This window comes from Bubalus bubalis, chromosome 12, assembly GCF_019923935.1.
Source record: "Bubalus bubalis isolate 160015118507 breed Murrah chromosome 12, NDDB_SH_1, whole genome shotgun sequence".
In the NCBI taxonomy this organism is placed as follows: Eukaryota; Metazoa; Chordata; class Mammalia; order Artiodactyla; family Bovidae; genus Bubalus; species Bubalus bubalis.
Genome location: NC_059168.1, coordinates 98,517,053 through 98,543,838, shown reverse-complemented (window position 1 = coordinate 98,543,838; position 26,786 = coordinate 98,517,053). Strand labels below are relative to the sequence as shown.

At 42.3% G+C, this 26,786-nt stretch overlaps 1 protein-coding gene across 2 annotated transcripts; it reads right to left on the bottom strand.

The window, feature by feature from the left end:
• Positions 1-144: 144 nt before the first annotated feature.
• GLE1 (GLE1 RNA export mediator) lies at positions 145-25,811 on the bottom strand. Of its 2 annotated transcripts, XM_006065353.3 has the most exons (16): positions 25,610-25,810; positions 22,074-22,295; positions 16,920-17,030; positions 14,534-14,682; positions 14,241-14,301; positions 13,804-14,058; positions 10,811-11,042; positions 10,066-10,178; positions 9,832-9,901; positions 5,874-6,016; positions 5,580-5,770; positions 4,898-5,027; positions 3,995-4,099; positions 2,793-2,875; positions 1,762-1,825; positions 145-500 (listed from the first exon to the last, which is right to left on the bottom strand). In XM_006065353.3, exons 1-16 carry the CDS (start codon positions 25,706-25,708, stop codon positions 432-434), a joined length of 2,097 nt encoding a protein of 698 aa, XP_006065415.2. In that variant the 5' UTR covers positions 25,709-25,810; the 3' UTR covers positions 145-431. The 2 variants fall into 2 exon arrangements, 1 of the variants encoding a protein (XP_006065415.2); XR_006543649.1 differs by lacking the exon at positions 145-500 and having other exon boundaries at positions 1,765-1,825; positions 5,852-6,016; positions 25,610-25,811.
• Positions 25,812-26,786: the final 975 nt, after the last annotated feature.

The following is a 26,786-nucleotide window of genomic DNA, read 5'->3' as shown; positions in this document are numbered from 1 at the left end:
CCAGAAATTGTGAAAAGGGGCAACATGCAGGAAGGGGTTGGGTGTAGGGGAGTGAAAGCAGTGGGTCGCTTCAGCTCAGAGTGAAACAGTCAAGGTATTAACCTAATTTCTGAAAGACACTTAAGAGACAAAGGAAATAAAGGGTAAGATCAAGTATTAACCTTTTATTCTCATAATTTTTTTTTTCTTATTTTCCATAAAAATGAGAAAGGCCAACTTTGTTTACTCGGTCATGCGGACTTCTTTAAGGAGTCACCAGATCTATTAAGGGACCTCTTAGATTTGTGGCCCATGGAAATCTCCTCTCTTCGTCACAAGGTACAAATACACAAAACACACATTGACATGACTTCTCGCAGGTACAGCTGTCTTCAGTTGCTTTATTATTGCCCCTCAGCAACAAAATGGTAATGGTAGGTGCTGGAGTGACATCAGGAACGCCAGAAGGAGGCAGTCAGGAAGCCCTTGGGGACAGGAATCTCCCTGTGCTGCAGACATTTCTGGTCAGGCAAAGATAAAGAAAACCAGATGACTCTCTGATAACACTGCTTCCAACGCTTGACAGTTAAAGAAGGATGTGGTACGTAATACATAGTGGAATATTAGCCATAAAAAAGAACAAAATCATGCCATTTACAGCAACATAAATGGATCTAGAGATTGTCATACTGACGGAAGTCAGACAAAGATAAATATCATATATTACTTACATGTGGAATCTAAAAAAATTGTGCAAATGAACTGATTACAAAACGGAAATTAGAGTCATAGATGTAGAAAACTGTGGTTACCAAGGGGGAAAGGGGAGGGGGATAAATTGGGAGATTGGGACTGACATATACACACTACTAAATATGAAATAGTTAATAAGAACCTTCTGTATAGCATATGGAACTCTACTCAATACTGTGTAATGACCTATATGGGAAAAGAGTCTAAAAAAGAGTGGATATATGTATAACTGATTCACTCTGCTATGCAACAGAAACCCACACAACACTGTAAATTAACCACACTCCGATAACACTTAGTTTAAAAGGAAAAGGCTGTGGTAAGACCTCTCCTGCATCAGCTGGAGTGGAGGGCAAAGGTCAGGCTGCCCTTGCGTCTGCCCCACCCTCGTCTCCACACCCTGGCCTCGCGGTTCACTAGTGCTGTTTATCCAACTGAGCTACTGGAGACTGGACGTCAGCAGGTTGTCTTGGTAGATGTACCACAGAGTTCTCAATGATTTGTCAGAATTTACCTCTTCAACTTTTTTGGCACATGGAAAAAGGAAAGGAGTCTAACTCAAAGTACAGTCTGTTCTCATGAAGAAAAGTGACCAGTTCCCTAGACCTGAGACTGAGAAAAGAACCTTGGCCAAAATGCAAAAAAAAGTTATCAGTGAGCTAAGATTCATTAAATATATTTTACATGTATTTTATTCTGCACAGGCAGTATGGACAGTGACACACAGTAAAATAATGAAATGGCAGCCCTTAAGGTAAAGAGGGAATGATGGACAAAAAGTAAGGGGGGGTGGTTTCCTGGTGGCCTAGAGGTTAGAACTCGGTGCTGCAATGCCGAGGGTCTGGGTTCAAGCCCCGGTCGGGGAGTGAAGATCCTACAAGCCGCATGGCACGGCCAAAAAAAAGTAGGGTTCAGAAAAATCAAGGGTAAGAGACTGCAATCAGTCTGGAGGGGAGGTCCAAGACTTGTCAGACACAGACACTGGAGGCTGACAACAGCTTGGGATATGCTGGTCTAAGGGCACCTTACCTCCAAGAACTGCTTGAGGCGTATGAAGGAACCCATCTGCCCTGAGCTTGTGATGGCTTCAATCCTATAAGGAGAGAAAGAAGACAGTACCTATGGTTCACACATATCTTTTGGAGAGGGGTTAGGGACCTGCTGATCTGGAGGAAGTGGCAGAACAAATGATTCCCAGAGATGTCTTTTAGACTTAGGATGCTGTCACTCTACTAAATGGTCTCAGCACTTTATTTCAAAGGGGTAAAGGAGAAGAGAGCACTGTTGCTTCTCAAGGTCTCTATCATCAGGTGAGATGGGTGTCGCCAATGCCTTTCTCCCTTCAGTGAGTTGAGAGGGATGAGAAAGGGCTTGAAGTTGAATCCCCCAAAAGAGTCAAGCAAACTGGCTAATCAATCAGTTTCACCAACTGATTTACTGAGCGGGTTTGACTCCTTGGCTTCCTTCATGACTGCATGTTGTCACCATCCCAGATTATCTGGGGGAGTTTGGAAAACAAGAGAGTTTTAAATGGGATCTGAATCCAAGATCTTCCTAATTTTTTTTTTTTTTTAGTCAATAATATTTAAGAGAGACTTAGTAGAGTTCAAAAGTGTTTATTCAAATAACAGAGAGGAGAAGGACGGGAGCTGAAGATGTCTCACTCAACACAAGTGCTTCTGACTGAGTCAGAAACAGTATCTGAACTTCCCTGGTGGTACAATGGATAAGAGTCTGCCTGCCAATGCAGGGGACAGGGGTTTGATCCCTGATCTGGAAAGATTCCACATGCTGTGGAGCAGCTAAGCTCATGCCCTTAGAGCCCGTGCTCCACAACGAGAAGCCATCTCCGCAATAAACCCGCACCCCACAATAAAGGAGACCCCATCAGAACAACTAGAGAAGGCCTGAGCACAGCAACAAAGACTCAGTGCAGCCAAAACAAATAAATAAAATAAAATTTTTAAAAAAGAAACAGCATGTGACAGCAGCCACAGGCATCTGATTTCATGAGTTTTTACCTACCAAATTCTCTGGTGTCTACTCAACAAGTCTAATACCTGGGGAAGTAGTCCTCTTTGATGAGAAGTATCATCTTCCAGAACTGGACCTGGTACTGCTTCATGAGGGCATTCCCACACACCTAGAGGGGAAGGTGCGCACCACCAGAGCAGGGAATGAAAACGCACACTCAGTCATAAAGGATAATCAGCCCTTTGCCTCTCATTCCTATCAAGAATTTCAGCCGCAATGCCATTCAGCCAGCTAAGCAAGGGAATTAAAATCCAACTTTCTTCTGAAGCATTCTCATGTATGGTAATACCTCCACATTTAACCAGACCGCCAGGTAGCCAGGTGTTTGAGAGGTTGTGACTCAAACTTAATTTACTATTGATTTTAAAGGAATAGCATTACTTCCCAACCTTGGTAATCAAGGTAGAAGGAATACCCCATGTTTTCAATGACTCAGGATCAATGTTCATTTACTGTGACTGCAGGAGCTATCAGGTGAGTAGAAACTGTTGGCATTATGGCCCAAGTGGTCTCAGATTTGTTACGGCATGTGCTCCAAGCATTTATTCTTTAAGAACCGTCTCTTTTTCACAGAAACCCTTATTCATACCCTATAGTGGGGGCCCCTTATGGGCAGACAGGACTGTACACAGCCTTCTAGATGAGACAGGTACCTGACCCAAGCTGGTTAATCTTACTCTCTCTCCTGTCTATTAGCAATCCCACTGATGGGCACTAGTCCCACTACACTGGGTGACCACACTGAGGCTGAGGGATACAGCCCAGGAGCATCTTCTCCACTGTGTGCCGAGAAGCAGAGAAGGGTGGCCTGCAGAGCAAGCAGAGGCAACCTGCAGGAGGATCAAACATGAGAAGACCATGCAGTCCCAGAGAGGGGCTCCCTTGGTCCCTGGCGACATCCCAGTTCCTGGTTCCAGGCCCTGGTGGGGTTCAACTATGCATCCTAGCCCCCATTCTCCGAGTGAGTCACTTCTATATCCCCAAAGCAAATTCCTTTTCATCTGTACTGGGATGTACAGTTTTCTGTTCTTTATAATGACAAGACATCCACACAGAGAAAGGAAAGTACACTGGGAAGAAAAATCCAAAGCTAGCTTTCTCTTGGAGCTTGGGGAAAAATTTGTAACACTGGCCCCTAATGGTGTTCACCATTAGTCTCTATTTGTTTATTCGTCATGTCATACAGCGGCCCACTGGCGTTCTCTTGTGTGATTATTGTACTACGTACCTCTAAGAAGTCAAAGAGGAGGGTGGCCGTCACATCTGACAGGGGCTCCATGTTTAAGATCTGTGCCAACCAGCGCCAACCATGATTTAAGCCATGAGGGTGAGTCTGGGAGCAGAGAGGCTTGGTCAGGATTTAATCTCATTTTATTAAGAGTTCTAAATTGCCAACGATATCACCCAGCCATTACCAAGGGGACATGAACCCCCTGATCACCTAACCTAAGCACATGCCACAGGGCAGAAACAACAGAGGCCAAACAAATTCTGTTTTTAAATATTGCAACACACTGGGACCCACACATTCTTCATTGGATTCCTTCAACACACAGCTGTCAGCCTCAGTTTCAGGAATCCTAGTTACTCTTATAAACAGTTATCTTATACTGACATTTTATTAATTATTCCTGGTACCTTTAGCACAACACCTAGGACATAGCAGGTGCACAGTAACAAGTTCCTAGATTCAGTCAGCTTATATTCCTTTCTCTTTGGGTTTCCAAGTCCACTAACTTCTCCATCTCTCTAATCTCCATTCCTTGCAAAATGAACTAGGCAGGCAGGTCAAAGCCCTGGCCCTCTGCTGTGGCTCTGACATTGACAAGTGTGTATCATTACAACTTGCTAAGCCTCCGTCTGTCCCTCTGTGAAGTAAGGTATGTAACCTTGGTATGTAATTGGTCTCTAAGGCATCAATTAGTCTCTGAACAAATGACTCTGATGATCCAAAAGTTTCCTAATAATCAATACCCACTTCTCTAAAGAATACCTACGAAGCAGCACTATTCTTTAACTTGTCACATGATGGGACTGTTCCTCTGAAAGGTCGGTATTTCCTTCAGGTAAGATATACTAACATAGACCCTGGTCCGACCGCTCATTATCCATAGTAACCCTTCTCTGCTACCTCTTGTCGGTTTCCATATGGCCACCGGAGCTGGATGATGGCGGCATAGAGGCGGATCATCCCAGACATGCGCTTGAGAAAGTTGTCCTGCTGCTCTACTTTGGAATCCTTCACTTGGTAGCCAAGCATCCTATGTGGTAAGAAAAAATTCAATGTGATAGAGTCAAAGTGAGGGTGACCAATCCATTACTATTTATGGCTAAAAGTAACAACATACCATTACATCTAAAATTATTATTAATACATTATTACACACGACTACATTGGTAGATATAATTTTGCTTACAAAACACTCACATCCATTGTCAAATCTGCAACATATAAACCTTGAGAGGTAAATTCCCAGAAGGTAATGAATATTATTACCCCCATTTACAAACAATGGAAAACAATCTTTAAGGAGATGAAAAAACTCCCCAGTTTTGAAAATCTATTAATAGTCAAAACAAGGGTAAAATTCTAAGATCCCTGGATTCTAAATCCAGAATTCTTTCCGCTGTACTATATTGATTATTGATACTTAAATCCACAAATTCTAAAAGCCACCCAGTTTGCATGAAAGACACTGTATTCTCTGACAGAATGTTCAAGGTACATAAGAGATGCTCTGAGGAGGGGAAATGAATCTCAAGTCTCTCTCTCTTCCATTCATCACCTGGGGACAGTAAGGAGAACACTTCACCTCTGATAGTCTTCCAAAGCCATTCCCTCTTTGAATGCTGGATAGAAAGGAACAGAGTAAGGACACTTCTTGTGCAGGTGAGCCAGGATGAGGGCCCCTACTCTGGGGTGGAGCTCCCAGATCCCGGACGCCACGACCGCGATGGGGAATGCTGCTTCGTGATGGGAGGCCACTTCCTCCTCCCCTTGTTTCTGGGAGCACAGAGAGGGGAGACTTTAAGTTAATATTCAAGAAAGGCTTAAAGGTTAGGCACCAGCCTCTTCTTCCCATACCTTTGGCAACAGGGTTTCTCACCACAAATTTCTCTGCCAGTTTGTACTGGACAAAGTCCAGGCCCTGTGGATTAAGTGTGACAGACACGGAGCGCCCGCCAGACTGAACAGGTTTTCCAGAAAGTAAGCTGTGGATCTTGTCAAAGATCTCCTTCAGCTTCGAGCCTGGGTATGACAGAGATAGAGTCAGTGATAAGATACAACTGCAGTCAATCTATTTTTTTCATCACTGCAATAACAAAGCCTCTGTATAAACCCAGCCCTACAGAAGTTCAGAGCCTAAAGCCAAAATACAGATGCAGAAACATATGACAATCAAATACATGTTGTGGAGGATCTGAAAGTACATAGGGTGTGGTATTATTTTGAAGGAATTTGTCATTGGTAGAATGAACTAATTCTGCAACTGACACATCAGAGATGAATAGTATAGAAATAGGTGTTGAATTGTTCTAGATGCGACAGGTGTGGCTGATGTGCCTAAAGGAGTCACTTGTAACTCCAGGGAAAACCTTCTAAAGGATCTCCAATTCACAGTGGCTCCCCCTCCTTCTCTTGGACCTACCTTCCTCCATAGAAGCTATTATTACATTCATATTATAGATCCTGTGTGCCCCACCTTCTACACTGGCTAGCTAGATCAAGACGAGTTAAGCTGAGCTAATCAGCCAGTTGACTGAGTCAACTCCCGAAGCGGCCAGTCCTGTGACACACATGTAAGCAGTGGTGCTGTCATGCGGACCAAAGAACAGCCGTCCACAAAAGGAGAATGAGGTGGGCAGAGGGAAGCCTAAGAGAAGAGAGAAAAGGGTCCCAACATTTCTGGCTCCTGAGATCCAGCCCCACTCCTGCCGTAGGAAACTGATTTATCTTTAGGACAAACTCCTCACTCTACCTATTTCTCCTTCCTTTCCTTTTTTTTGGCTTAAGCAGATATGAATTAGTTTTTATTATTTAAAATTAATGTTTGAATGAATACAGCATCTCCAATTTACCTGCCAAGTTCCTAATACCCTGCACTAAGTTCATAATCATTTTAAGAAACGTTTAAAATCTCAGAAATATCCTCCCTAGACCACTGATTCAGTTTCACTGAAAAAACAGGGAAGAGGGGTGGCACCTTTCTTAGGAATTAAGAAAAAAAGGAAGAAACCAAGAGTTAAATAATGAGATGTCATAGAAATTTCAAGGCCAACAATTCCCTGAAAACAGAAGCAGAGACTCTAACCTGAGATGTTAAAATATGTATGTTTCCATCAAATTCACTCAGCTCACGTTCCTGCCAACCTATAACCCTACTATTTCTTTACTGATGGTTTCAGAGGGCCCCACTGGCCAAATCCCCATTCAGTCCCTCTCCCTGTGCCCCTCGAATTAGGAAAATCAGATCCCAGCCCAGTGCCTGACATGGCCTCCCACATCCCATATGCCACAATGGCACCATATCTGTCTTTAAATTCTGCTCCACATTTGACTACTCATGGACATGCACCTTAAAGAGGCAGGAATTAGGTCACCTCTTTCTCAGTCACTCCACACTTACTGAGCACTAACTCTGCAGAATGTCTGTGTCTGACTGGGCTGTAAGCTCTCACAGAGCTTATGATACTGATGGAAACAAAGGGACACAGTTGTGAAGTAGGTAGGAAAATCAAGAACAGCAACTGCTGCTGCTGCTAAGTCGCTTCAGTCGTGTCCGACTCTGTGCGACCCCATAGACGGCAGCCCACCAGGCTCCCCCGTCCCTGGGATTCTCCAGGCAAGAACACTGGAGTGGGTTGCCATTTCCTTCTCCAATGCATGAAAGGGAAAAGTGAAAGTGAAGTCGCTCAGTCATGTCCGACTCTTAGCGACCCCATGGACTGCAGCACACCAGGCTCCTCCGTCCATGGGATTTTCCAGGCAAGAGTACTGGAGTGGGGTGCCATTGCCTTCTCCGAAGAACAGCAAAACCAGAGCCTAATCAGATACAGACAGTGAACCAGAGGAAGCAGTCATGGGGATGACTCCCGGGTTCAGTTAAGGTGACTGAGTAGATAAGGTGTTACTACTGGTTACTTAGAGCAAACCAGAAAAAAGCTGGGCGAGAGTAGGACGATGAGAGGCCAGCTCGGAACATGCTAAACCTGAGGAAGCTGAGAGATACCTAGGCAGAGATGCCCGGCAGGTAGCTGGAGCAAGGTAACCCGAAGCTCAGAGGAAAGGAATGACCCGGAGACTGAGCTGGGTGTCATGTTGCAGAGGTGAAGTTTGAAGCCAGGGGGATCTTAGAATGAGAACTGCAGGGTGAAAGCACACCTACCAGCCAGGTGGGGGCAGGAGACTGAGGAGCCCACGAGAGAGAGAGAGAGAGGGGGAGGGAGGAGGAGAAGCTGGAAATTAATGTTGCCTCAGAAGCCAGAGGACTAGAAGTGATAGAGAAGGGAACAGTCAACAGGGCCAAAGGGTAACATGAAGATTAGAAAAGACTGAGAAAACACAAAATCAAAAGAAACAGGTTTTAGAATGTGAGTGACAAGCATGTTTAAAGGGAAAGGAGCATGTAAAGAAAGCCATTTTGTAGAAAACAGAAGAGCTCTCTCTTGAGAGAGATAGGAGGGGATAATAACAAGGCTGCCGAGGCTCGTTCAGGGCCGAGCGGAAGGGGAAGTGTGGGCCGGAAGGGTACTGCATTCTTTGAAACAGGATGGTTTCAAAGCAGGTAAATACAGCTGTGTATTACTGCAGTGGGGGGGGGTGGGGGGTGGTTGGGGGGTTGAGGGGGGAACCTGAGGATCTTACACCTGATGTCTCAGTTTTCCAGACGAAGGAGGAGGCAGGGGTGCCTGTGGTCAACTGAGGGGGAAAGACCGAGGACGAACCTGAGCAGGCCAGCGAAGGTGTGCGACAACTGTCTGGTCAACCTTGCCCCTCAATGCCATGGCTATTAAAGGAAATGGCACTTTCAATTCTAGAAAGTGATACATATTTACTTATTTAGACCTTGTTTTGTTTCAGAAGGAATTTCAGGCAGCAAAGTGATATGTAAGTTCAGTCACAGAGCCTCTCAAAGGCAAGAAGTGCAACTTTCCACACTTCTTATGCTATGCTACTCTATGCTACATCACTTCAGTCGTGTCTGACTCTGTGTGACCCCACAGACGGCAGCCCACCAGGCTCCCCCGTCCCTGGGATTCTCCAGGCAAGAACACTGGAGTGGGTTGCCATTTCCTTCTCCAATGCATGAAAGGGAAAAGTGAAAGTGAAGTCGCTCAGTCGTGTCCGACTCTTAGCGACCCCATGGACTGCAGCACACCAGGCTCCTCCATCCATGGGATTTTCCAGGCAAGAGTACTGGAGTGGGGTGCCATTGCCTTCTCCGCCACACTTCTTAGGTAACAAGTTAATCAAGGGAACCTGGATAGAGGTTAAGTCAGAGCAGCTTCCCAGCTGCACAAGCTCCCCAGCCACTTGGCAGCACAGTCTATACTGTGGAGGCTTCCACATCTGAGCTCTGTGAAAATGAACCTCTGTTTCTAAAGAAGAGGGGTCTTTCCCCTGTGTGGTTCTTCTTCTCTAAATCTCAGTCTCTGGAGAAACTGAGTAGGCATTCTCAGCATTCTCATGTATTAACAAGCAGGTTTCGAGTCTGGAAAAGCTAATGTTGTAGGACAAAAGCAAAGAATGCAAGTCACATCCTAGGCTCCCTAAGGGGTGCTTTCCACAGTAACTTCCAATCGTAGCTAAGAGTCTTTCTAAATAATTTACTACCAGTACACAACTTATTTAAAAAGAAAAAAGAGTCAACAAACACATAATGATTACCTTCTACACGCAGAGAGTAAACCAGCCAAGGCACATAGCTTATACACCTGATCCAACAGTCAACATTTGCTCAGACATAATCTATTTATAGGAACCTTACAGACAAGTGGATTTGGAATCTCAATAAACACTGGTACAATGAGGTGAAGGGCCATGTTCTTAGCTCTCTGACCAACCTGCAATGGTAGAGATCTGGCTCACTGGAATGGTGGCAGCCTTCTGGAGGTCCATCTTGATCTTTTTGGCCTGCCAGAGGAAAGTAGCGAGAAGGCCAACAGTGTTTTGAAGAGCTGAGTACATGCCATTAGGATTAGGGATGTGATGTGACAGGTGAGCTACATTTCCTGGGGACATGAGGCTGTGGGGGGGCACCATCAGGCCCAGAGAATGCCCAACTCCTTCCCTCCTACCTGACTGTCTTTGCTGTTGCTCAGGCCCTCGAAGGCCAGCACACACTGACTGGAGGCCTCCTGCAGCTGCTGGTACCACTGCATTGTACTGTCTTGCACCTTCACCTGGAGATCTGAGGAATGAAAGAAAGATACTTCCATAAAAGGAGAATTGACTGAACACGTAATATGAGCCAGGTACTGTTCTAATGAACTTAAGTAGAATTTACTGAACATTTAATATGAGTCAGGTACTGTTCTAATTATGTATGTATTAACTGCTTTCACTGTCATAATAATCCTATAAGGTACATTCTATCATCTTCATTTTATAGATAAGGAAACAGGCATGGAAAGGTTAGGTAATTCAGCAAAGATACAATGCCAGGAAGTAGAAAAACTAGATTCCCACGGATCTGACTCCAAAAGCAGCATTCTCAACCATTATGCTGTATCAATTCCCTCGTGTTTAAACATATATTCTGTACACACTTATTTAAAATACTCAGTAGCAGCAATGTGAAATAATATATCTACTAGGATTATAGAGAATTTCAAGTCCTCATGGCAAGTGTTGGAATCTGAAGCCAGGCTCCACATCGATCAAAACTGAATGGAAATCATTAAAAGTACCGAATCTTACATTATGTGAAAGTTCTGATAAATTATCCTGTAGCTTAATACAGTATTCAAAACATGTTCTCACTTCTTTTCACATTCTGAATTACACATCACATTAAAGGACCATTTCCACGCCAAGACCCACCTTCGTTCAGCTTCGCCCCTGGGCCCTGGTTGGGAACGGGCAACTCTTTGTGGGCCTCCGGCCTCTGCTGCATCTGTGACTCTTGCTGCTTTATCCGGGCCTCCTCTTCATCCCGCCTCCTCTTCTCCTCACAGGCCCTACGGATCTCCTGATGCAAGTTCGAGAGGAGGTCGCGCATTTCCTGTAGCGCTCCCTCAGCCGCAGCTTGGTCCTCTACTGTGGGAAAGCCGTTCTGTCACGGTGACAGAAGCAGAGCTCAGTGGTTATTTCCTGAGCACCTGAGGTGCTGAATCATGCATCACACAAATCCATGTATTTCTAAACTGGAATTGTGCCAAGGGAGTACCCACGGTCAACATGTTGATACCTACTGCTTTCCTGTCCTCTTAAAGGTAATACTGATTTCCCATCACATCCACAGTACCGAAGGGGAGAGCTTTCAATGCTCTCACCAGCACTGGGAACCAGCCTGTGTTTTCTAATACCTTTTCCCACTAATAAGTGATACGGCTTCGTGAAGAAACACGCAATTTTAGATATGGAGAAGAAAATGTTCAAGATGAGGTAGAAAACACCTTGCTTGCTTTCTACACCCAGCTTTCATACACCCAGCTACTACTGGGGCCATGTCCAAGGGACGGAGAAGCCAACGTGAAGGTGTTCCCATACACAATTTGAATGACAAACTACGACAGATGACATTATACATCAAGTATATCAAGTTCCCATGTTCTATGATAGTAAACAAAACAAAACAAAACAAAACCTCAAGTCACTGTGGGAAAATGCTAGGAAAGCAGCTCTATACTCTGAAGACTGATCAAAGGAAAGACTCAAATATTTATCCTTCCTTCCCTATATAGACTGTACTTAAGAAAGTTTATGGGGAAATTTTCTTTGTAGTAGAATTCTAGCTAAAAAATACGGAAAAATGATAGAAAAACTTAAAATTTACCACCTCTAATGAAATAACAAGTATGAGTAAGGATCAGCAATGGCTACTAAATCATTAGCTAAAGACTCACTGAAATCTTTAAACTGGAAAATAACACTGACAGTATCTGAAACCACCAGTTGACCTTAACATCACAGGCGGAAAGACCGTCAGTACTCTATGCCTCCTGCTGTGATTCATTAACAAACACACCCCCAACTATGAAGTACTGCTGTGGGGAAAATCAAATGTGACCCGATCAAGCCTCTAGACTATGCTGTCCAGGAAGGCAGCACACGTAGCCACACATGGCTCTTTACATTTAAATTGAAAACTTTCTAAAAATTAAGATACAGTTCTTCAGTCACACCAGTCACATTTCAAGTGCTCAATGGCCATGTGTAGTTACTGCATGGCACAGATATGAACGTTTCCATCATCACAGAAAATCTGTTAGTTCTGCCCTAGAGAAAGTTACAAATTCACAGAAATACAGGGAATAAAAGAACATATAAAAATACACCAAAGGGTTAGGGTTAGCAATTGCACTGAAATTTTCAGAATGCAGAAGATTCTATTCACAACGATCAGATTCTTCAACAATGGCAAAAGAAAATAGAGAGAGAGAAGGGAGGGGGAGTCTTGAGATTAAAAGACTTAATTAAGTAACAGACACAGCACACCAAAAAGTTGAGCTGAGTATGGATGCTAATTTTCCAATCAGTTATAAAAAAAATTATTGAGATAACTGGAGAGATTTGAACACTGACTAGACATTTGATCATACTGAAGAAATTATTAGTTTTTTAGGTATGATATTAGTGTTTTGGTTATGTTAATATAGAGTTTTAGCTTTCAGAGATACATACTAAAGAACTTTCCAGATGAAGCAGAATGCCTGAGATTTACTGTAAAACCGTCTGAGGGAAGGGGTGCAGGTGGCACCATAGACAAAATGAGACTGTCATGTATGGATTCTTGTGGAAGCTGGGGAATGGGTGCCCAATGTACATTATGCTGTTCTCTCCACTTCTATGTAGGTCTGATATTTTTCAAAAAGGAGGACAAACAAAAACCCCAAAGAGAGATATGAAAGGTAACAATAAACTTCTGCCTTAAATGTGATGAATGCTTAAAGCTCTTTCTTTTTCTTAGCCACGCCATGCACCCTGTGGGATCTTAGCTCCCCACCGAGGGCCTGAACCTGGGCCCTTGGCAGTGAAAGCAGAGTCCCAACCACTGGACTACTAGGGAATTCCCAGTGCTTAAAGTTCTTAATATTTAGAATTCATACAAGTTGATTTTTTTAAAACACAAACTCTCATAGAGATATGAAGTAAGGACAAAGAGCATACAATTCATAAAAGTATGAACTGGTACAACTTAGAGATGTTAACAGTTCAACAATAAGTGTTTTCAATAAATTTGGTATGGTTATGTTGGAAGTTATGTGATTTCATCTGTTCAAATATTTGGGCTTCCCTGATAGTTCAGTTGGTAAAGAATCTGCCTGCAGTGCAGGAGACCCTGGTTTAATTCCTGGGTCGGGAAGATCCACTAGAGAAGGGATAGGTTACTTATATTTACTGAATACCTATTACGTGTCCATAGCTGCAGTTTTTAACACTGCCTTAAAAACACCAAAGTATTTGTCACGATTATAGTAATTATGCTTTCAAAATGTCATGTTAACTGGAAAAAGCAATATACATTTCTGTAAGGTTTTAACTTTTATCATAAACATGGCAGGTGTCCAGTATATATTAATGAACTAAAGTGTTCTGCAATTAGACAAAACAAATATTTTTTTAACCTAAGGTAAGAAACTATCTACAGAAGCCCAATTAGGGTGGGGAATCTCTCACTTACACACATGCACACACACACACTCTCTCTCTCTCTCTGTCAGATAAGAAATAAATGCTAACTGTGGTTGTCTCCAGGTAAGAGGATAACAAGTGATAATAAGCAGGTGATATTTTTAAATCACAAAACCATTTTGCTTTAAAAGCTCTTCATTTCAAAGACAGGAGAGAGAATGTTCTTGAAGACCCCTCACCTCAGAAGTGGCCCGGATGATCCCTGAGACAAGACTGCACAGCTGGTTGCCTCGGGTCCGGAAGGCAGACAGGTCGACCTGAAGCAGGTCCCTGTGCTGGTCCGAGGCGTCCAGCTGCTGGCTGAGGTGCAGCACCTCCTCCTGCAGGGCATAGAGGCCGCGCAGGCGGGCCTGGCCTTCTTCCTTCCGGAGCCGCTCCTGCTCCTCTTGCTTCAGGCGCTGCTGCTCCGCTTCCCGCAGCTTCAGGTTGAGAATCTACAGAAAGGGCTGTCAAGTTAAGGGGCACCTGGACTTCTCCTTCTACATTCCTCCAGTCCCACGCGGACTGCCTGTTCTCACAGATGGGCCCCAAGTCAGCCACAGAGTGGCAAGACAGGGGCGGGTCATCTATGACTGCCAGACAGTGAACACCCACACGGATTCTCCCAGGCGCTGACCTTCGCTCTGTGACGATGCTCGGCTTTCAGCTTCTCTTGCTGCCCCAGGGCTTCTCTGGAGCTGAACGAAATATGGAGGGAGGAAGAGTCAGGGACGCTTCCTAAAATTGTTCTGCCTCTCTTTGATTTGCATTGGTCATCTTTCCAAGGTTGATCCTTTTTCTAGGTTATAAGCTTCTCTGGCTATTTTATTTTGGCATGTAAGGACTCAGATTCTTCCCTCTGGGTTTTATGTTGGGAAAGAGCTCTGGTTGACCATGCTGACATTCCCCTTGTAATTCAGGGAGACTCACCTCTTCTCCATTACTTCCCGTAAGTCCTGGAATTCTTTATGATGCTTCAGTTCCTTTCGTTCATCAAACCGCTTCAGCTGTTCAGATGCCATCTCAGAAAGGGCCCGCACCTTCTTCTCCTGCTCCTCCTGCCACTGCCTCAAGCCCTCCTGCAAAGGGTCAGTACCTGCTCTCTGGAGCTCCATTATACCCTGCTCATCTACCCCTGTGAGATGCCCTCCCATCAGGCCTTAACCCCATCAAAGATACTCCGGGGCATGGAATCATCTTCCTACTTCTCAAAATCTTTGCTTGAGTCACCTGTCCCCTTTGGGTCAATCTTTAAATTCAGCTGTTGTGGAAAGCTTTTCCAATTTGCTCCATACTGTTCCTGTCACTCCAGCATAAGCAAGAATGGACGGGATTTTACCAATATATTATCAAATAGCCCTGCACTTTTAACTTTCCAACCTGTGCATTTTTTTTTTTTTTTTTGGCCACGCCCTGTGGCTTGTGGGATCTTAGCTCTCCCACCAGGGAGCAAACCTGGGTTCTCAGCAGTGAAGGCAGGGTGTCAGAACAACAGGACTGCCAGGGAATTTCCATCCTGTGTATTCCGATGAGGGCTTCAGGGTCATCTACAGAAATTCGTATTCTAATTCTGTAACTATGCTATTCCTATCTCACTCCTTTCCATAAGTTATTATCTCTGCCTAGATTCTTTTCCTCCATCTTCACTTAGGAACATCCCTTTCTTATGTACCTAAAGGTACTAGGTATTTCATTTATTATTACAAGAGTACTCACATTTGACTTTTAAGGGCAATTAGACATTTTAACTATCAAAATTTAAAGTGTACATATCCTCTGACACTTGTTCCATTTTACGAACTTGTTCTGAAGATATACTTGCCTATGTGTGCAATGATATATGCATAAAAATGTTCATTACAGCCCTGTTGATAATGAATTTGAAACAATTTAAATCAACAGGGAAATAAGTATAGTAGGTCATCCTAGAGAATACTCTGTAGTCTTTAAAGAGAATGACATACTATATATATATATATATAGGCATGGAGATATATCAAAACATACTGTTAAAAGATATCAAGGTATTCTATTTTGAAACTTATTTTGCAACATGAGGGGGATTATCAACAGTGAAAAACTCTCTACTTAGGTCTGGAAGACAGAAAGACCATGGACAAGTGATGACTGACAGAGCAGAGCTGAGAAAACCTGAACACACACACTCTCTGTCTCCCTCTAACCATCCCCCACCGTCTCCACGGCTACATCCTTGAATCTAAGCACTCATCACCCTTTTTTATCCAGTGTCAAAGTGACGGCTTAGTGAGTGTTGCTCTCTCTTACTCAGACTATAATAGCCTTCTAACTATAGTTCACTCGTTTCTCTTGCTTACTTCTGCCTCTCCCTCCAGCAAATAAACTCTATGAGGATATGGATTGTGTCTCCTTTGTTCATTGTTTTATCTAGACCTACATTCTAAAGGAGATCAGTCCTGGGTGTTCATTGGAAGGACTGATGCTGAAGCTGAAACTCCAATATTTTGGACACCTGATGCGAAGAGCTGACTCATTGGAAAAGACTCTGATGCTGGGAGGGATTGGGGGCAGGAGGAGAAGGGGACGACAGAGGATGAGGTGGCTGGATGGCATCACCGACTCGATGCACATGAGTTTGGGTGAACTCCGGGAGTTGGTGATGGACAGGGAGGCCTGGGGTGCTGCGATCCATGGGGTCACAAAGAGTCGGACACGACTGAGCAACCAAACTGAACTGAACTGAGAACAAAAGCGCTCAATAAATATTTGGTGATTCCATGAATAAACAGATGAGGGTAGATGCTAGAATTTCACTTTATAAACTCACCTATCTGTAAAAATTTTTACAAAAGCATGCATTGTTTTTCTAATGAAAAAAGTAGTCACCTGAAAGTATCACACCATTGTTAATCGGCTATACCCTAGTACCAAACAGAAATTAAAAAAATAATAAAGTTAAATAAACATTAAAATAGTGTTATCCTTTTTTCAAGAAGCTGTTAAGGTCCATCTTCTCAGTATAACCTTATCTGACAATGCAGATCATCTTCAAATTTTGGAAAAGTAAATGGAAGCCAGGAAAGTCTCAGTAATCTTCCTAGGGTCACAGGTAAAATAGAAAAGCTAGGACCTGAAACCAGCTTTGACTTGATAGAGCTTACCCGTGACTGTTACATTGTAACCATCCCCCTAACTGAGATGAAGCCACTAGTAGGTGGGGCACTGTGATCACACGGTGATCAGCATGTGGTGGACATTCTTAGTCCCTGAGGAACTGCATTTGAATGTGGCTCCCTAGGGTCAATGTCAAGCCTGCCTTACTTCACAGGTTACTTACTGCTCCTTTCATTCTGTGCACCAGCTCATACATTCGGATGCAGCCTTCCACTTTCATCCCCCGGGGGGACTGAAGTACCATAGGCTCTGTATGTGGAGACTCACGTTTATCCTGTATAGACAGAAGACGGAAAAATTAAGCTTTTAAGATGGTCAAGTTGGTATTATTCTGTCTGAACAAAAGCCACATCCCTGCTTACAATCAGCAACCAATAACAACAAAACAATTTAGGTTAGAACCAAGGTGCTTTTCATGATATTGACCTTATTCTAATTGTTCTCCTTAGCAAATTAAGTGTGTGTTTTTGCTTTGGACAGTTTTTTTGTGTTATTTTTTTTTGCTTGCTTCTTTATTTTGATATGCCTAGCGTATTCCCCTTTTTTTCTTTTCTAATAAGTGTCCATTTTTGCTGGGGTGGATTGGACAGAGAAACCCCAGCCCACATTCCTAGTTCATCCATGGCCCCTAGCCTCAGGGGTCAGTAGCCATAAGATCAGCCCATCAATCAAAGTACTCTATCCCTCTGTACCCAGTGTCTACTTCAGGAACGAGGCTTATGACTTAAGCCAGAGTCTACCTCTGAACTTTTCTTTTTTATATATATAATTATATTTATTTATTTTTAATTGATTGATGACTGCTTTACAACTTCTGAACTTTTCCAATGGAGGTATTTTGGAGGGCTTTCTCTTCTTCTGGGAACGCTAACCTAAGCAGGTATCTGTCTAGGGCTATCAACAGACATCCTGCCACACAGTCTATCTGAAAGATGAAATCAAGAAGTTACACAGAACTGAGAGAAGAGAAGCAAAGCCCCGTGTTTGAGTCACTGGATCAAGTCAGAAATAATATCAAGGAGAGACAAGCAGAAAATAGATCCTCCAGATCAAACTGATTCCACATTCCTAGACTTCCTGGTTATATGAACTATTAAATTTCTCCCCTGACCCCTTTGTTTCATTTAAGCTAAACTAGGTTTTCTGTTACTTAAATACCAGAAATTCCTAATGATACAATTTGTTATTTAAAGCCATCCAAAACTTTACTTAAACCTTAAGAATTATGGATTTTTATACCTGGAGAGGCCCTCAACAATTTAGTCCAGTACCAGATTTACAGATGAAGAAACTGAGGGAAAAGGGAAGAAACTGTAGGGAGAGAGGCATCTTTCCCTCAGATGCCTGTCTGAGGGTATGCCACAATACTGGCACGATCAGAACTGGAAACTGCTGCCTCTGAGAAGCTGCTCACAGAAACTTTTTTTTAATCTTGAAATAATTACAACTCATTGGAAACTGCAAAAAATGTACAGGGAGGCTCACGCACTCTATATTTACCCAGTTTCCTCAAATAGTAACGTCTTTCATAAATGCAATAAAATATCAAAAACAGTAAACTGATGGTACAAGTCACATAACTTGTTCAGATTTCACCAGTTCTGACAGGAATTCATTTGGGTGTGTGTAGTTTTATGCCATTTTATCTCATGTATAACAACGATTATAAAGGTCAGAACTGTTCACCACAGAGATCCCTGGTGCCACACCTTTACATCTCCTACCCGTTCTCCAACTCTATAATGACTGTATTTCAACAACCTTAAATAAATGGAACCACATGGCACATAATCTTTTTTCTTTTGGCTGCTCCACGTAGGATCTTAATTCCCCAACCAGGGATCAAACCTGCGTCCCTGCACTGGAAGCCTTCATCCCAGTTTTAATTTGCATTCCGTTAATGCCTAGTGACTGAACATATTTCTGTGCACTTATTTTGTCATCTGTGTATCGTCTCAGGTGAAAATGTCTGTTCATATCTTTTGGTCATTTTCTAATTGAAGGTTAGAAAGTTTCTGTTTAACCTTTGAGAGTTTTAAAAATATATTCTAGATATATAAACCTTTGTCAGACATGTGATTTGCAACTATTTTCTTCCAGTCACGAGTATATTATTTTTCTACTGAGAATTTTTAAAAAAACATTTACTTATTTATTTGGCTGCGCAGAGTCTTGCAGCATGCGGGATCTAGTTCCCTGACCAGGGATCAAACCCAGCCCCTCTGTGGGGCTGTGAGGAGTTTTAGTCACTGGACCATCAGGAAAGTCCCAAGGTTTTTTATTTGATGAGGTCCAATGTATTAATTTTTCCTTTTATGGATTTAGTTTTTAGTGTCAAATCTAAAAACCCTTCAACTGGCCCTAGGCTCTGATAATTTTTTTTATCCTAAATTCTCATAGTTTTACATTTTGAGTTAATTTTAATGTAAGTTATGAGGTTTAGGTTGAAGTTCATTTTTGCACCTATGATGTTCAATTGCTAGATTTAAAGCCTAGTATTTTTAAAGATGAGGTGCAAAATATAAACTAAAAAATAAACTTCTTATGTATGGAATCATGCAGTCTTTCATAATATGAATAACCATCTCTGTCCTATATTACTTTTTAGGATTATTATTTACTGTACAATAAATTGTTACTTATTGCAAATAACTCTCACAAAGACATTTCCCCAAAGAAGTTATACAAATGGCTAATAAGAACATGAAAATATGCACCACATCACTAATCATTAAGGAAATGCAAATCAACACCATAGGAGATATACTTCTTACCCACTAGGACGGCCACTGTGGGGGAGGAAAAAAAACCAACAGTAAATAACAAATATTAGCAAAGGTATGCAGAACTGAAACCCTTGTGCGCTGCTAGTAGGAATATAAAACGGTACACTTGCTGCGGAAAACAATATGATGGGTCCTCAAAAATTTAAACACAGAACTACCGCATGATCCATCAATTCCACTTCTGGGTACATACCCCAGAGAACTGAAAACAGCTACTCAAACTAATAGATGTCCATGCATGTTCATAGCAGCACTAGTCACCAACAGCCAAAAGGTGGAAGCAATCCAAATGTTCAGTGACAGGTGAATACAGTGGAATACTATTCAGCCTTAAAAGGAAGGAAATTCTAGCACATGCTACAACATGGATGAACCCCTGAAGACAGTATGCTAAGGGAAATAAACCAGTCACAAAATGACATATATGATTCCACTTAAATCAAGTATGTAGAACTGTCAAATTCATGATGGTTTTTAGAGACTGGGGATGGGAGGAAATCAGGAGTTACTGATTAATGAGTATTCTTAGTTTGGGATGATGAAAAAGTTCTGGAGATGAATAGTGGTGATGGTTATACAACACTATGAATGTGCTTAATGCCACTGAACTGTGACATTAAAAATGGTTAAATGGTAAATTTTATGTCATGAATATTTTGCTAATTAAAAAAATATGTTTGCACCCTTTTATCTTTGATGCCTGTTATTCGGGCATTTAAGACAGCTAGAAGATATACTTTAAGATTAAAAAGAGAAAGATCTCTCTGCACAAAGTTTTTCAGAGGAGTATTTTTAAAAGCAATGAAATGGAAAAACAAAAATGCTAAATAATAAAGGAATAGTTCAATAAATTACAGGATATTACATATCCTGTAAGTAGATATTTACAAAGGTGGAAATAACATGAACAAATAATTCAAATAGTTAGCAAACAAAGTAAAGTCAGGAAGGAAAATTAGAACATGAAAGTACACATACAATTTAATTATGCAAAGGTATACGGATGCAGGCTTATGAGACTGGAAAGGAGTAACTGTTGACTGAAATGATGAGATCACAGGGAGATTTAACTTCTTCCTTTTGATGCAATGCTTTCAGTAACCAAAAATTTTCAGTGAGTATGAACAAAAAGGACTTTGTCTTTTGGAACCCAAACATGAAAAAAGTAATCTCTACCTTTCTAAAGAGTTGCCTAGTCTTATTCTGCTGACACAAAAACCTTGAAAAAGCAAAATAATGCTATAATGCATTATTTTAGTTTAGAAGGCTTTTCTTCTTTACATTCTTAGGCCAAATACTACTTCCTATATCTTACTTTGATCCAGAAAGGATTTAATGCAGCTTATAAAGAACATAAAATATAACAAGCACAAATTAACAATCAGAAAACATATTAAACAGAATGATGCAGATATATAGAGATAGAGACAGAAACGAATCATCTGTAAGATATATTGTCAAAAAACTAATACAATTATGTAAAGTTTAAAAATAAAATATTAAAAAAAAAAAAAGAAAGAAAGATATATTGTCAAGTGGAAACACAGAAACCAATGAAAACAAACAAGATTCACAATAGTATATTCTAGCAACTTTGTTTAAAAATAAAGAAAAAAAAAAAACAGAAATAAAGAAAAAGAAGTATACATGGGAGCCTCTCTGACCACCCAGTGGTTAAGACTCTATGCTCCCAATGTAGGGGGCAAGTGTTTGATCCGTGGTCAGAAAACTAAGATCCCACATGCCACATGCCACACAGTCAACAGATTAATTTAAAAAAATATAATTACCAAAAAGAAAATACATATGTTCTTACATATCTGTACTTATACAAACTAACTCTGGAAACAGGAAGAAAGAGAAGAGCAAAGCACAGCAGAGCATCAATAACAATTTGTTTTTAAGTGGGAGAACTATCTCACCGTCTGTTGCCCCCTTCTCCTCTTGCCCTCAATGGAGGTGACAGAGGATGAGATGGTTAGATGGCAGCATCAGCTCAATGGATGTGAGTCTTACCAAACTCCAGGAGATAGTGAAGGACAGGGAAGCCTGGCATGCTACAGTTCATGGGACTGCCGAGTCGGACACAACTCAGTGACTGGACAACAATAACAACAAGTAAGAGAAACAAAGGCAGGAACAAAATCGAACCAAAAAGGTACCAACTCATTTGGAACCAGTGATAAGGTATGTAAATCTAAGAGCAAGTATAAAATTCATTCTCAGTCTTTCAGCAGGCAACAACAAAAAGGGAGACCTTAAGAGTTAAACAAATGTAATGCTTATGAGAAAAAACAATCCAACTGCTCAAGAAATTAACCACTATTCTTGGTATTAAGAGAGGAATTTCTCTCTCTGGTCTTCATAAAAAGATGTGGTAAACACTGTTCCTACAGATAGCTCCATGAAGAAGAAGCAATCATTACTTTCTCAGAGTAAAGTCATTGTAGCACGACAATGGTATTATAAGTTAGACACTCCAACTTTGCAGCCACCATTGTCTTCTGTCCTAAGCTGAGTAAAAACCTTACCCTGGTTCCATCTGATGTTGCTGAGGAGACCGGTGAGTAGGCAGGGTTTCTGAGAGGAGATCTGGGAACAGATGAAGGTTGGTCGAGGGCTGAAGTAGACACAGAGGATGCTGACGTCTCAGAGGGAGGTGCGTTCTTTTGTATGTGGGGCAGGACATGATCTACTACCCATCCAGAGTACGAAGACAGCTTAGGAAGAGACATACATTCTTGTAAAACATCCTAGGAGACAAGATAAAAGTTAAGTCCAACTTGCATGTTAACTGATCTAAGAAACCAAAAAATAATTTTGTCCTTATAATCCACTATATGCTTTACTGAAAACCTAAGAAGTCCTAATAAGCATTAATATATACATACATTAATATATACATACACATACATTAATATACATACATTAATATATACATATATATACACATATACATTCATAGCGACTTAGCAGCAGCATATGTATATATACATACATATGTATGTGTGTGTATATATATATATACACACACATATGCTGCTGCTGCTGCTAAGTCGCTTCAGTCATGTCTGACTCTGTGCGACCCCATAGACAGCAGCCCATTAGACTCCTCTGTCCCTGGGATTCTCCAGGCAAGAATACTGGAGTGGGTTGCCATTTCCTTCTCCAATGCATGAAAGTAAAAAGTGAAAGTGAAGTCGCTCAGTTGTGTCCGACTCGTAGCGACCCCATGGATTGCAGCCTACCAGGCTCCTCCATCCATGGATTTTCCAGGCGAGAGTACTGGAGTGCAGTGCCATTGCCTTCTCCAATATACATACATACCAAGACCCAAAGTAACTGTATTAACAATCAGAGATGAAAAGAAAGTACAATAGTTTCTTGATAATGATCTTGACTACTATCTTTTTAGAGTATCAGACTAAACCATCCTAACTGCAGAAAAAGGAACAATTCACAAAGATGGTCATTAAAGTAGACCTGAAAGCAACCTAAAACGTTGGAATGGAGAAGAATGTATGAGGAATTTTGAAGTAAACTATGGCATACACACGACATGAGTCTGAGTGAACTCTGGGAGTTGGTGATGGACAGGGAGGCCTGGCGTGCTGCGATTCATGGGGTCGCAAAGAGTCGGACACGACTGAGCGACTGAACTGAACAGATGGCATAAACACTCAGTGAATATTAGTCATTTAAAAGTGCTGTGAATTCTATGTAAGATTCAATTTTTTTTCAGTTTTATTGAAAAACAGACATACGTCACTATAAAAGTGTAAGGTGTAAACATGATGGTTTGATTTACATAGATTATAAAATGATTAAATAGGTTCAGCTAACATGCATCTTATCACATGTGTGCACACATGCCAAGTCGGTTCAGTTGTGTGCAACTCTTTGTGACTCTATGGACTGTAGCCTGGCAGGTTCCCCTGTCCATGGGATTCTCAAGAATACTGGAGTGGGCTGCTGTGTCCTCCTCCAGGAGATGTTCCCAACCCAGAGATTGATTCCCACATCTCTTACATCTGCACTGGCAGGCGGGTTCTTTACCACTAGTGCCATCTGGAAAGCCCATCTTCTCATATAGGTAAAATCAAAAGAAAAAAGGACTCTCAACATGTACTCTCTTAACTTTCTTATATATGGTATAGCTGTGTTAGCTACAGGCATCAAATTGTATCTTACATCCCTAGTACCTTTATTTTTGGATCCCATTTCAAAAGGTGTTTTTTTGTTTACTTTACGTTTCTGATATTTCATTGTTAGTGTAAAGAAATGCAACAGATTTCTGAGTGTTAATCTTGTATCCTGCTCCCCTGCTAAATTTATTTATCAGTTCAAGCAGTTCTTGTGTGGAGTCTTTAGGGTTTTTTACATACAGTATCATGGCAGCTGTATATAATGACAATTTTACCTCTTCCCTTCCAATTTGGATACCTTTTTATTTTTTCTTGTCTGACTGCTGTGGCTAAGACTTACAATACTATACTGGACAGAAGTGGTGAGAATAGGCCTCGCTGTCTCGTTCCAGATTTTAGTAGGAAGTTTTTCAGCTTTTTACAACTATGGAGTATTGTGCTGGCATGTGAGTATGTCATAAGTAGCTTTTATTATGTTAAGATAGGTTCCTTCTATACACACTTTGGTAAGAATGGATTTTTGTCATGAATGGATGTTGAATTTGAGTCAACAACTTCCTCCTCATTCTTTACACCAAAATAAATTCCAGAAGCAATGCTTCAAATGTAAAAATAAAACCACACATACAAAAAACACCATAAAACAGGAATAAATTTTAACTAACTAGAAAAAAAAAATGCAATGTATGACTCAGATAAAGTAATATTATCCCTAATACATAAAGAACTTACACAATACTGGCAAAACCCCGACAAGAAAATGAGCAAAATGAGCCTAAGAGATATAAACTGGCAATTAAAAAATAAAGATATAAAATTGGCTCTTAACACCATTTGGGCACATCACAGAAAAGGTTGATTAAGAGAGAAGTCACCAAAAAACGCTAAGAGTGGAGGTTTGACAAAATACTAATTATGTACATTAGTATTAGGAAAAATGATGAATTTTAAGTGGAAATATCTAGCAGATACCATTGTGATCAACTGATAAGTGTTAGCATCACCAGTGCTGGGATGGGCTGAAGCAATTATGTGCTACGGATTTAAGTTACTGAGAACACCTCATCATTTCTGCGTTATTCGTGCCAAGAATGCATAACCCGAGTCGACATCGAACAGACTCATGATGGAATTCATCCTATAGAATGTAAGGTATATATACTCTTTAAAACTGTCAAAGACAGAGAAATGCTTTATAAGTGCTATATATTTCCGTTTGAAGAGACTTCATATCTGTAGCTAGATTACGAGCAACGCGGGAAAAGGCTATGCCTTAAATATCGCGACATTCCCCACCTGCGCGGTCTATTACACGGTTTAGCACATCTTAGATGCAGCGACCACGCCCCCACTGTTTCCAGGTGTGCCCGATGCCATCTAAAAATTTGGTCAGGGTAAGAGGAGAAGGGCGCGCGCCACAGAGAAAGAGACGGTTGGATGGCATCACTGACTCAATGGACATGAGTCTGAGCAAGCTCCGGGAGATAGTGAAGGACAGGGAAGCCTGGCGTGCTGCAGTCGCCAAGAGTCAGGCACGAGTGAGCGACTGAACAACCACCACCGCCAACCGCTCACCGCTCAATCTGGATCTCCCAACACAAGAGACGCGCAGTAATAAACTGACCCTGAGAGGCCAGGGCTGCTTTGACAACCAGAGCGGAGGCGCCTAACTTCGGCAGCGGGTAGCAATGAAGCCTTCAGAGAAGAGCATTTCTGAAGGGGAGCTCCTGAGAAGCTAGAATAGTGGAGAGAAACAAACTCTAGGACACGGCGACGCACACACAGGAATCAAGAAGCGGACGCGTGTTGTGACAAAGAACGCAGGGCCTCCTCGGAGGAGGGCTTGCCAAAGGCTAAGGAAGGGCAGAGGCCCCGGACGAGCGGCGGGTGGGACCGCCGCCCGCTTAGGGGCCACTGCTCACCTCACCCCGCAGCAGCCAGTCGCGGTCGTAGCAGAGGCGACCTTTGTCGGAACTGCGCAGAGCCTGCAGAGTTTCCCAGCAGCGACCCTCAGAAGGCATGGCCTGCCCAGCTACAGATCTTTAGACGCCCCGCTTGTGACAAAAAATCCTCGAATCAGCCGCCCGGAAACAGGTCCTAGCTTCCGCTTCCGGGGCGCACAGGCAGGAGCACAGTTCAACTCCGCCCCCATGGCTGCGTGGCCCCGCCTCTCACACCGAGCCCGCCACCCATGCGCCTGCGCACAGGACTTGGCCTGTGGCTCCTGCTTCCTGCCATGGGTTTAGACCTGGGAGCTTCGGTTGGGTGGGCCTTATAGGTTACAGAAAAGTGAATAGGTTTGATGAGGTTGTCAAGTTGGAATCCTCATACACTACCAGTGGGACTCTTAGATGAGGCAGCTCCTGTGGAAGACAGTCTGGCAGTTCCAGGGGTTGACTGTGCCCTTCCACTGCCGGGGAGGCTTGGGTTCCACTGCCGGGGAGGCTTGGGTTCCATCCCAAGTCAGGGCATTAAGCTTCCGCCTGCCATCCAACCGTCTCATCCTCTTGCCCCGTTCTCCTCCTGCCCTCAATGTTTCCCAGCAACAGGGTCCTTTCCAATGAGTTGGCTCTTCGCATCAGGTGGCCAAAGTATTGGAGCTTCAGTTTCAGCATCAGTCTTTCCAAGGAATATTCAGGGTTGATTTCCTTTAGGACTAACTGGTTTGATCTCCTTGCAGTCCAAGGGACTCTCAAGAGTCTTCTCCAACACCACAGTTCAAAAGCATCAACTCGTCAGCGCTCAGCTTTCTTTATAGTCCAACTCTCACATCCATACATGACTACTGGAAAAACCATAGTTTTGACTAAGATGGACCTTTGTCAGCAAAGTGATGTCTCTGCTTTTTAATATGCTGTCTAGGTTTGTCATAGCTTTTCTTCCAATGAGCAAGCATTTTTTAATTTCATGGCTACAGTCACAGTCCTCAGTGATTTTGGAGCCCAAGAAAATAAAACCTGTCACTGTTTGAACTTTTTCCCCATCTATTTGCCATCAACTGATAGGACTGGATGCCGTGATCTTAGTTTTTTCAATGTTGAATTTTAAGACAGCTTTTTTACTCTCCTCTTACACCTTCATCAAGAGACTCTTTAGTTC